General features: G+C 67.7%; 4 protein-coding genes across 4 annotated transcripts; all 4 read left to right on the forward strand.

Annotated features, from left to right (window-relative positions):
* Positions 1–62: 62 nt before the first annotated feature.
* Positions 63–3094, forward strand: JCM10292_001553 (uncharacterized protein; the record flags this gene model as incomplete). Its single annotated transcript, XM_076649371.1, has 4 exons — positions 63–528; positions 719–984; positions 1046–1732; positions 1790–3094. 4 exons carry the CDS (start codon positions 63–65, stop codon positions 3092–3094), a joined length of 2724 nt encoding a protein of 907 aa, XP_076505170.1.
* Positions 3095–3858: 764 nt separating this feature from the next.
* On the forward strand, positions 3859–5124 carry JCM10292_001554 (uncharacterized protein; the record flags this gene model as incomplete). Its single annotated transcript, XM_076649372.1, has 1 exon — positions 3859–5124. The coding sequence occupies one exon, from the start codon at positions 3859–3861 to the stop codon at positions 5122–5124; it is 1266 nt and encodes a 421-aa protein (XP_076505171.1).
* Positions 5125–5409: 285 nt separating this feature from the next.
* JCM10292_001555 (uncharacterized protein) lies at positions 5410–8700 on the forward strand (the record flags this gene model as incomplete). The annotated part of the gene is made up of 5 exons (XM_076649373.1): positions 5410–5512; positions 5580–5621; positions 5709–5969; positions 6038–8244; positions 8308–8700. 5 exons carry the CDS (start codon positions 5410–5412, stop codon positions 8698–8700), a joined length of 3006 nt encoding a protein of 1001 aa, XP_076505172.1.
* Positions 8701–10507: 1807 nt separating this feature from the next.
* On the forward strand, positions 10508–11140 carry JCM10292_001556 (C2H2-type zinc finger protein; the record flags this gene model as incomplete). Its single annotated transcript, XM_076649374.1, has 3 exons — positions 10508–10884; positions 10972–11025; positions 11113–11140. The coding sequence occupies 3 exons, from the start codon at positions 10508–10510 to the stop codon at positions 11138–11140; spliced, it is 459 nt and encodes a 152-aa protein (XP_076505173.1).
* Positions 11141–11475: the final 335 nt, after the last annotated feature.

An 11475-nucleotide genomic window follows, 5' to 3' on the forward strand; every position in this document is an offset into this window, starting at 1 on the left:
CGCCTCACTCGACGAGTCGCACCGTGTCGCCTCCTTGTCCGCCAGAGCCAAGTGCAGACGTGATGCAGCCGACTCAGACACCACGGACAGCAGCACCGGACGAACCGCCGACCTACGCCCAGACCCTCGACGCGACCCCGCCCACGACAGCCCGCAGAGGCCGCTTCCTCCGCTACCAGCCCTGGATCGACAAGCGCGCCCAGGAGCGCAGGGACGAGCGCGACGCCCTCCGCGCAGCCGGCCTCCTCCAGCCCTCGAGCTGGGACATTGACTCGGGCGACGGCGAGGGCACTGCTGAGCCCCACCTCGCGAGGGCAGCCAGCGCGAGGGAGCGCGACGAGCTCGCAGAACAGCGCCTGGCGGGAGCTTCGGGCGCTCTCAACGACGCGCCGTCGATGCGCAAGAGAGGCGACAGCGGCGCATCTCTCGCGTCGCTCGGACGCGACGCCGTGCAGAGTCTCTCGACAAACACGTTCCTCCAGCGAGTTGGGGCTCGCTTCAGCAGGGGCTTGCCGGACAAGCCTCTGTGTACTTGCGCAATACCCGAACGCATGGTAGAAGAAGGCGACGAGCGGTGCGTCGTCTTTGCCAGCCTGGTGTCAACTTGGGAGAGAGAGCTGACCTGCCGGCACGACAGCCTTGCCCTCATTGGAACAGCAGCAGGCGGGTCCTTCGAACAGCTTACCTCCGACATCTAACGCTGACGCACTCGTCACAGGCCTGTACCTACTCGACAACCAACCCATCTCCGCCTCGTCGCCCCTCTCAACCTCAGTAACGTCATCGGACGCCCGCACCCTGCCTGTCTGGTGTGGTCTCGCAGTACACCACCTCGAGCTGCACGTTGAGCCGGCGCGGGGCTCAACCACATCGCTTCACGGTCTCGCAGTCGGGCTTGTCGCAGGCGCGCACGGTCAGCTCGAGGTCCGGATGTGGAGCTTGGCGAGTCTCGTCAACCTCGCCAAGTGGCGTGCTTTTGACGAGGTACGTGCGGACACTTTGCCATGGCGTCGCGTCGCGCGCAGCTCACTTCTCGCCTGCGCAGAATTCCACCGCGCTCGACCTCTCGCTGACACCGACGGACGCAACCGTCGATCGCCGCGCCTCCCTCGCTTTCGTCAAGAGTGCATGGTCGCCGAGCAAGGCGGACAAAGGCAAGAGTGCCGCCACGCCGCGCGTCTCGCCGGACAGCGCTCGGCGAGCGAACACTGCTGGAAATGACGAAGACTTGGAGGTCCTCGCCGGCGCGCCGCCAAGCACTTCTTCCCGCACGACCTCGCCTCCTCTCGCTGATCCAACAGCTCGCTTGAATCGCCTTTCGCTAGCCGAGCCCGGCGCAGCGGGACCTTCTCAACCGAGCCTCTCACCCTCGTCTCCCTCTTCCAGCCGCCTTGAACTTCCCCTAGAGTGGGCGAGGTCGTCCATCAGGCTACCTGTACCGCACGCGGCGGGGCCGCTGCTGTTCTTCCGCCTGTTCCGCATGCCACCCGCACAGTCGTCTGCACCCTCGACTGCCAACACCCGGCCCGACTTCGATCGTCAGGAATCCTCGCAGTCGGAGGACGAGTCGGACGACGACGACGACCTCTCGCCCTCACAGCGCCGCAAGAAAGCGGAACGCGAAGCCGAAGAGCGACGCCTCTTTCTCTGCGTCGCGACGCAGCGGAGCGTCTTCGTGTACGAGAGCAGGCCGAGCGAGAAGCGCAGCTGGACCCTCACCAAGGAGTTTTTCGTACGCTACACTCTCTGTCACGCCGCGATTTGACAGCTTACGAGTTCACCTATGCAGGCACCCGCCACACCAAAGTTCCTCCGCCTCGTCCGCACCTCTACCGCAAGTTCAGCGCCACTCGCTTCGCTTCACAAAGCGCAGTCTCGTCCGCCATCTACTGCATTCACCTCGACCTCGTCCGCCTCCGCCTCCTTCGCGTACACGCCCGACCTCCACCTCCTCCTCGGCCTCTCGCACCGCATCGTCCTCATCCGCCTCGCCGACTCGACCGTGCACGAGCTCGTCCTCCCCTCTTTTCCCTCCTCCATCCCTTTGCGCCCCCGTTCCATCTCGGCCTCGTCCTCGTCCGCTGCCTCGGCCGCGTCCCACCACCGCCGCGCGCAAGCCTCGCTCTCGACCGCGCCCGCGCGCCTCGCGAGCGCGCTGGGCCGCGCGGTCGAGCGCGTGAGCGAGCTCGTCGAGGGACAGAGGGGCGTGCCGGCGGGGATGCGCGGCGAGGAGGAGGGGCTGCTCGTCAAGGGCCGCAAGGTGCGCGACGACGCGGCGGGGCGGTACGGGCAGGGTGCAGAGGGGGAGGGCAAATGGATTGGCGTCGAGGAGGTACGGCTGCGGCTCTCGTCGAAACGCAGGCGAAGGAGCGAGGGCGCCGAGACAGAGCAGCACTTCCTGCTCGTCACTAAGGGGCGGACGACCTACCTCCTCCCTTCGCCGCTCGTCCTCGCTCCAGCCTCGTCCATCGCGCCAGGCAGCGCAAGCGAAGCAGACGAGCGCGAGCGCCCCGCGCTCGTCCCACTCGCGCTGCATACCTTTCACTGGCCCGCCTCGACCGCGCCGCCCGCGCGCGTGCTCGGCTTCGTCTCGCCTCTCGCGACGAACGCGGCGTACTCGCATCTGACGCTGTGTGCCTTCTCGACGACCGGAGTCGCAGTGCAGGAGTTCGCGCTCTCGCACGCGGCGGCGCTCGACGCGCCTCGCCCGAATGCGGGTGTCGTCGTCCCGCTCGCGAGTGTGCCGCATGTGCCCCTCGTTGCAGCTCCTCCCTCTTTGCCATCGTCGAGCACCACCCCGCCGCACCTGCACGACTATCGCGCTGCAGCAGCAGCGGCGGCGGATTCGGACCCGGATCTCTCGACCTCAGCGTCTCTCGACTTCGGCCGCGAGACGGGTATGCTGCTCGCGTCTCGTCCCGCCGCGCCTGATGGGAGGACGACTGGCGGAGGAGGAGGAGGGGCGAGCTGCCTGTTCTATACCGCTGCGAGGGGCGAGTGGGTGCTGAAGCGGTTGAGGGTCGCTGGCAGCGGAGGGGCAGCGGAGGGGCAGCGGCGGCGGCGAGGCGCTGACGACGTTGTCCTGTGGCCGTAGCACCACCTCAAGCGTAACAAGCAAGTTGGGGGAGTGTTCGTGTGCGGCGAGATGACGAGGGTTACAAGCAGGAGCAGGTTGGCCCACGACGAGAGGGTCGTCACCTCCCGACGCTAATGCTCGAGCCAGCAAAGCGGAGACCGTGCACCTCGCTAAGCAGCGCAATGCCCGGCAGGCAGCTCCGTGACGTGCGAGGCCGCCTCCAGCTTCATCAGTTGGCGGGCTGACGAGGCGGACTTGTCGTACGGCCGACTCGCCTTGCAGCGCGCCATTGCATTGTCGCGAGTGTCTGAGGAGCCTGCAATCCTGCGTGCCAGCTTGCCCGGTCAATCGAGAGCGAGGGACAGTGTGTTCGGTGGGGCCTTCCGGATTCGGGGCAGGCGGCGCGCTCCTCCTTGTTGCGTCGAGGGCGCGGGCTCCGACTCAGCCTTGAGCGGGATAGGCGCCCAGCCGCACCCGTAGTGCAAGGTCGGGACCTTCGGGATCCAGCCTGGCCAGCCTCTGCATCTCGAGCTACGCTGCCCACTCGCCTCGTCGATGCTCTCTCACGCTTCGCTTGCTGCTACATACGAGACGCTGTGCGGTGCTGTGACCTGATCCGACAGCTGCTCTCCTGAGGAATTGCTGCCGGCGGTGACTCGCTCGCACACGACCCTTGATCTTCGGTGATCTCGACGGCGCCCGCTATCGTACGCTGATGTTCTCCCGCCCGTTCTCTCCTTCGACAGCTTGCTGATCCTTTCGAGCGTCTTGACAGCGTTACAATGCACCCTTCCGGCGCACAGCAGAAGCTCGCGCCGGCCTTCCAGCCGGGCGAGCATCGTCGCCGCCCTTCGATGCCGTCGACTCCGCCCGAAACGCCCATGGACGGCTTCTTTGGCCCCGACGCCCTCAAGGCGCCGCCAGCGGCAATTGCAGGTCTGGCCATCTACCCAGCTTCGCCGCCTGTGACGCCCGAGCGGGCGCAGCATGAGAAGGAGGAGCAGCGGCTGAGCGAGAAGGAGCGCCCGCGGTCGTCCAAGAAGCGCCCGTCTTCGCGTCGCCCGCCGTCCGAGGCATACGCACACCATCGCCGCACGTCGACGGCGACGATCATCCGCCTCGCGCTAGCGCAGCGCGGCGTGTCGCCCATCCTCACGCCGTCCAAGGCGCTCTCGCTCTTCCTCATCGTCCTCAGCGCGACCTACCTCGCTTCGTTCCTCCCCGTCCCCTCGATCCTGCTCTTCCGGCGAGCATCCCCGCCGGTCGTGCACGCGCCGCACTGGCAGAAGCCGCCCGCGTATGCGCTCCCGTCGATGCCGACGTACGCGCGCAACAACGTCCCGCACGCGGTGCACCACCCGCACCGGCAGGCGGCTGCCCCTGTGCTGCCGATTGGCGACGTCGCGCAGCGCAAGGCGTGGGAATCGGCGCTGTCGTACCGCATCCCGCCACAGCAGTCGGTCGTGCCGTCGACGGCGTCAGACGAGGAAGAGGGCGTGGCGGGCGACGAGGCCCCGCCGCATCACCGCGAGAGCCAAGACGGCGAGCTGTGGCGGTTGCACCCCGAGCTGCTCAAGACGGGGCTGCGACCTGCACGGAGACGGCCGCTCCGGCTCGAGAAGCAGGAGCCGGTCACGGAGCAGGAGCGGGACGAGGGCGCCAGCGTCGAGGAGGCTCCGAGCGACTCTGGTAAGAGCGCGCCTCGTGTACACCCGGACGACGAGGACGACACCCCGCGTGCGCGCGTTGTCGCCGCGAGCGACGGCAAGGAGCGGCAGGCGCAGATGCTGCGGATGCAGAAAGTGGCGCTCGCCAAGCAGCAGCACGCGCGCGTCGGATCGTACGTCCCTGTCGACTCGTCGGCGCAGGCGGACGCGGCGCGCGCCGAGCAGGACCGCGTGATTGTCCCTGGAGGACAGGCGCAGGGCCGCAGGCGGCTGCGCAACCCATCGAAGCTCGTTGTCGAGCTCGAGCAGGAGCTCAAGGCGGAGCATGAGCTCGAGTCGGAGCAGCTCAGGGGCTGGGCGCGGAAGGCGCGCGGCGAGTAATCTCGAGCGGGCAGAGCTGGCCTCTGCGCCGGGTGCGAGGACGAGGAGCAGGTTCTCCGTCGTCGTCAGATGTTGGGGTTGTTCTCGGGCTCCAGCTGTTTCTGATAGAACCGTACATACACCTCTGTTGACGACAATGACTATGCGGTATTTCACCTAACACTCCACGGAGAAGAGCGGAGAGAGAGCGGGCGCGTCGATCGAGCCGCCGCGCCCCGACCGGCGCGAGCGAAGCCAAGTTGGAACGCACCGACTCGCGGAGCTCGCACGCAGGCGCTGGCAGGGATGGATCCAGCGCGTGCACCGCAGCCTGCAGGGCAGCAGCCAGCCCCGCCCGCCCCGCCTGCAGCTCCCGCGCCGTCGGCCGCCTCGCCGCCTGCAAACGGAGGTGCGCACCGCCTCTCGCCCGCCCTGCAGCTCGTGCGGGGCAGCGCTGACCTCGAGAGCATCCACAGCACCTGCTGCAGCACAGCAGAACGCAACCGTTGCCCGCTCGTGTGCGTTGACGCCGCGCCTGCTCGCCTCTCTCTCCGCGCCTCGTCAAGACCGCATACACGCACTGACACGCTCTTCGTGTTGCCCAGTCCTACCGGGCGGGCCACAGCGCACCAGCGCAGAGCAGAGCCTCTTTCCCAACTCGCTTCCCATCCGCCAGACCCTGCCCGGCATCCACTCGTTCGCGCCGTCCCCCGCGCCGCCCTCGGCTGCTCCCTCGGCTGCTTCCCAGGCCGGCTCACCGCCAGCGGCCAGTCCGGCTGCAGCGATGTCGCCACCACACACGGGAAGGAGCTCGAGTGCAGGCGCAGACCAGCAGCAGAAGCGTTTCGGCGTGCAGGGAGGAAGTGGTGCGCCGGCTGCCGGTCTCGCTTTCCCCTCCATTCGAGCTGACAAGCTGATCTTGCCCGCCCTGTAGCTTCGCCCTACAACGGCACGACAACAGTCCCTCCGGCACCTCCTGCCAGCGCTCCGACCTCTGCAGGCATTACAGCAGCGCGGTCTACCCCCACTCCGCCCGTCATTCCCGCCGCATCTTCTTCAGCTCATTCAGCCGCTGCAACGCCCGCTCCCGCTGCCAATTCCGCACCTGCTGCTGCACGCAGCCCGCTGCCCGGCTTGACGCGCACTCCGCCCGTTCCGAACGTCGGCAAAGCCCCCTCTTCTCAGCAGTCCCAGCCGCCCGCGGCCACCAGCAGTGCTGGAGGTGGACCGAATGCACCGACTCGCTCCAACCCCATGTCTGTGTCGTCCATGCTGTCCGGTCCGCCGCGCGCGTCGGCCGTCTCGGCGTACTCGCCGCATTCGGCTGCTCCGCCTGCATCTTCAGCAGCGACCCCTCAGCCGCCCGTCCTGCCGCCCGAGTCCAAGTCCGCCACCCCCATAGCAGGCGCGTCAGCGGCAGACAGGAAGAGCCCGGTCTTGCCCCGTACGCAGCCCGGCAGTACGCTTCCGGCCTACGCCTCGTCGTCCGTCGCCCCCGCCAAGCCGGCAGCACCCGCTCAGCCGGCAGCCACTGCCGCACCTGCCACGACGAGCGGCCCGAGTGCTGCCGCGCGCTCGAGCTACCCGCCTCTGCCCTCCGCTTTCGCGCGCGAGAACCCCTACTCCCCCGCCGCACCTTCGTCGACCGCGTCTTCCTCCGGAAACACAACGCCCCAGCAACAGCAACAGGCGACTGCTGCGGCGCTCAAAAACTCGCTCTTCCCCAACTTGGGCGCGTACCCTGGTCGTCCGGGAGCGGCTCAGCAGCCTGCTCAGCAGCCGCAGCAGCATGTCCCTCCCTCTGCCGCCACTGCGCCGTACCAGTGGCAGGCGCAGGCCGCACAGCAGGCGCAGCAGGTTCAGGCGCAACAGCAACAGCAGCAGCAGCACTTTGGGCACGCGCGCAAGCCCTCTGTCTCGAGCGCTGCCCCGCCAGCGCAGCAGCCCGGTCGGCCAGGCGTTACGAGCGTGCCGAGCGGCTCGGCGGCACCGACGCTCGGTGCGAACGCCCGGCCGGGCGGCGCACTCCCGCCCTCGACGGCGGCAGCGAGCGCGGCGAAGCAGCCTGCGAGCCTGTCGAGCGCGCGCTACCCGCCTGTCGCAGACTCGTATGCGGCCTTGCGTGCGCAGGGCGCGCCTACGGCAGGCGTCAACGGCCAGCCGGCTGCGTCTGCTGTTACGCCCTCTCCCGCTGCGGTGACAGCCAGCCCGGCCAGCGCGTCTGTAGCGCTGAAGCGGCGGCGAGCGTCCGACGCAGGCACCGAGCAGGCGCATCAGCGGGTCAAGACGGGCGCGACGACAACGAGTGCGCCATCGCCACCGCCTGCGCCGCCCGCGCCGACGAGGGTCGCACCGCTCTTCACGCATGCCGAGTGGCGGCAGGCGATGATTCGCCCGCCTATCATCGACGTGCTGAACGATGCGGTCGACGCGTGGGCGCAGAAGCACGCTGCGAGCGAAGGCGAGAAGAGGCGGTTCCTTGGCCGTGTCACGTACGACGCGCTGGTCCCGCCTGCCAAGCTGCTCGACGGCGAGGTCCTTGCGCAAGGTGTGGGCGGTTATGTCGAGGTCGTCGTGCCGACGAGCTGGATCCTCGGCCCGCACAGCGCGGCCGCTCCGGCGAGCGAGCCGCTCAGCTCATCGTGTTCCGTTGCGCCCGTCGATGCGCATCCCGTCGCGCTGTCCTTCGGGCCTCCCTCGTCGTACGCGGGCGAGCCTCTCCCGTTCACTTCGCCGATCGCGCCGCTCGTCCTCCCCGCACACCTCGCCGACCTCCCTTCGCTGCGCAAGCGCGCCGTCTGGGGCACGGACGTCTACACGGACGACTCGGACGTCCTCGCCGTCCTGCTCCACTCGGGCTGGCTCCGCGTCACGCGGCGGGAGCGCCGTCTGCGCGCGGGCGAGCGTGGTGCGGGGGCGGATGCGATCCGGCGCGCGAGGAGCGTGGGCGAGGAGCGGATCGCGCTCCCGCCGCGCGAAGGGGAGAGCGAGGGCGTGCCCAAGGCGCTGCTCGTCAAGCTTGGCGTCGTGCCCGCGCTTGTGAGGTACGAGGGCATCGAGCGGCAGGGGATTAGGAGTCGCAGCTGGGGGAACGGGCACGATGGTGTCAGCTTGCGAGTCGAGGAGGTCCAGCCGTTCAACGTGCGTGTCTGGCCTGGTTCGCGTGACATTAGCATCTTGGGCTGACTGCTCGATTGCTCACAGGACGTCCCGCCTCCGCACGGTCTGCGCACCCGCAAGTCCCGCGCTGCCCTGTGCGCGCATCAGCTCGCCGACTGCTACCACGACTCGCACGACGAGTTCGACCACATCGACATGCACTATGCGCTCCCTCCGCCTCCGCCCAAGCGGTACCGCTTCTCGGCGCCTGCCGCACCTGCACCCTCTCCCGCTACCGCGAAAGGTGGGAGCGGGATGAACGGCGCCGCGGCGCACGAGCAGGACGCCGAGGAGCTCGTCGTGACGGACACGTTTGTGCTCGACCTGCGCGCGGGTGCGGGCGGGCGATTTGTGGGGCTCGAGCGGGCCGACGACGAGGACGGAGAAGACGGAGTGGAAGGAGGGAGCGCGGCGATGGAAGTCGAGGTCGCGGCGTAAGGCCGGGTGTGTAGAAACGGCAATGTTGTACGAGCTCGGATTGGACAATGTCTGAGGATACGACAGACTCGGCTCGGGGAGAGCGAGGCGAGAGCGGCGGGGTCGACGCACCGAGCGAGATTGCCTTCCACTTTGCTCCAGTCGGATTGTTTTTGCTGGCACTGCTGCCTGCGCTGGCACCAACAGTGGCCAGAGAAGCAGCAAGGACCGCACTGGACGCCGCAGGAGCAGCTCGACCGCCAGCCTCTCTCCTTTCATCAGCTGCATCTCGCCCGTCTCGCTCTCGCCTTTCCTTCAAGTTTCACTACAGCTGCAGTACCGCTCAAGTGCAGCCTGCAGACCGCGCCAATTGTCCTCACTATCTCCGACGCCCTCATTTCGCTCTTCACCCCTCTCTCGCGGACTCCGCTTTCGCCTCCTGCCTTTCATGCAGGCAGCCGGAGGGCACGTCGCCCCGCGACTCGTCAGCACGATGGTCAATATCTCTCTTTCTAGCCCTTCGGCGCAGCCAAACGGCTCCAAGCTCGCTTCGCTGCACGTCGTCAAGACCGATCGGACAGCTCAAACAAGTGCGTTCCGTTTGTATTGCAGGTTGCGCGCAGCCTCTCAGCTAATGGTCAATGTCAACAATCAGTCCGGCATCACAGGCTCGGCCCCGCGCTATCATGTTACCGATTGACCCGAGTCGCTATGCTTCAACACGGCTGTTGCTGCTCGACGGTGCATGTGCTTGACCAGCCTGCGGTGTGCCGATTGCGTAGACTCCTGCAAAGCCTGCTGAGTGACGCTGGGCAGCGAGTTTTGAGGCGCACGACCGCCTCCGAGCAGGAGAACGCGGGGCGAACGGCGGGCCTCGTATCGAGCTGTGCTCGCCGGACGGGTCAGCAGGTCCTCGCAGGTGTCAGGACCTGTCAAACTTGTGTAAGGGTGGAGGAGGGAGTCGGACACACGCTCAGAAGGGTACTTCATCATGCTGCACGAACAAGCTTTCTTTGTCCTCTTTGATGGCCACGCGCTGCGGCTCTGCTCTGCACCGCCATAGTCTAGCGCGGGGTCGCCGTCCCTCGGACGAACGGGGCTCAGGCGCGCGCTGTTCCAGAAGCCCGATCCTCATCCTCGCCCTGGGACCGCCGCGCTTCCAAGGACGTGGCCAGGTAGGAGGAGGCCAGCTGGTAGCAGGTGCGTATTCTCTCAGCTAAGATGCGGATGACCATGTCCGCCGAGTCCACTCACGCGATGAGGCCAAAACTAACTTTCCTTGCCAACTTCGTGCTCGTAGTCACCTCGCCTCGTCATGGCAGCGCCTGATCCGGGCGATCAAGGCCACCCGAGTGCAGCACAGGGTGCACAACGGTCGAGGCAGCGCTTGCCGAGCATCCGGCCACTCCTGGAAGAGTTCCCGCTCGCGCAAGGTGCTGCCTCGACGGCGTCCGCTTCTCGCGCTCACACAGCACCGTCGTCGCCTGACAGTGCGGCGGCGAGCGTAGCAAGGGCGAACAGCAGGCCTCTGTCGCCGCCGAGGCAGCCAGGCCGACTCGAGGAGAATGCGAGACGGACAGTTGCGCCGTCCAATTTCGCCTCGTCCTCCCGCGTACCACCACCTCCGGCCTACCTTCCCGCTCGAGTACCGCTCGTACCGCCGACGTCTTCCGCAACCGCCTGGGGGCTCGGGCGACCAGCGGGAAGCGCGCCAGGGTGGTCCACGCCCCCTGTGTCCGCCGTCACCTTCCCTCCTCCTGTCCACCCGCAATTCCCCTCCCGCCTCTACCCTCCCACCTTCACCTTACCTTCGCGGGACTCGACTTTCATGCAGCAGCTGCGTCTCCCACCGCCTGCGCTCGCACAGCCGCAGCGCGAGACGCGCACGTCCGAGCCCCGTCCGCTCGACTCGCGCCCGTCGACCTCCTCCTCCTCTTCGGCGGCGGCGCAGCATCAACACTTCGCTACTCCCCTCTCGTCGCGCCGACCCTCGATCGCCTCGTCCTCGTCATCCCCCTCCGCACTCGACGGCCCCCTCGCCGACGCGCCTTCCGCCTCGACCTCGACCTCCTCGACAGCAACCGCACCGAGCGGCCTCGGCGTCCCGAGCCAGCTCCCGAAAAAGAACCTCTGCGAAGCGTGCCCGGCGGCGTTTGCGAGGCGGAACGACCTCGTGAGGCACGCGAGGGTGCATACGGGCGAGATGTGCGTCTCTCTGTCCTCGCACACTGTTCTCTCGAGACTCCCACTCGTGGGAAAATAAATGGGACTGACGTGGCAGAAGAGGCGCAGGCCGTTCGAGTGCAAGAAGTGCGGGATGCGGTTCCGGAGGAGCGACGCGAGGAAGTGCGTCTGTCTTCCGTCTCTCCTTCGCAAGTCGCGCGCATTTCGAGCCCTGGCCCCGCTCATCCGGGTCGTGTTTCCCAACAACAGACGACACGAACTCAAGGGCTCGTGTTGACGAGTAGCTGCGGTTCGCCTACTTCATCAACCTCGTGCGCCATCGCCGGGCCTCTCACTCGCAATCACTCGGCGCGCCGCGCATCTCGCGATCAAACTGACCGCGACGACGGCTATCGCCCGTTCTCGTATCTGCATCCCATGAGGGAGGGTCGGCAGAAGCTGGGCAGGGCAGGGCAGGGAAGGGTGCCGGGGGGGGGGGGGGGGGGGGGGAAAACGCCCCGTTACAACCCCCGTCACCCACCGCAACCGGTTTTTTTACGCGGGAGTGGCGGGGGCGGGGCGGGCCAACCCCGGGGAAATGGCGGGGGGCCGGGGGGCGAAAGCGAGGGGCGG

The sequence above is a fragment of the Rhodotorula paludigena genome, assembly GCF_050403205.1.
Source record: "Rhodotorula paludigena JCM10292 DNA, Rt_paludigena_JCM10292v1_ctg23, whole genome shotgun sequence".
Taxonomy (NCBI): domain Eukaryota; kingdom Fungi; phylum Basidiomycota; class Microbotryomycetes; order Sporidiobolales; family Sporidiobolaceae; genus Rhodotorula; species Rhodotorula paludigena.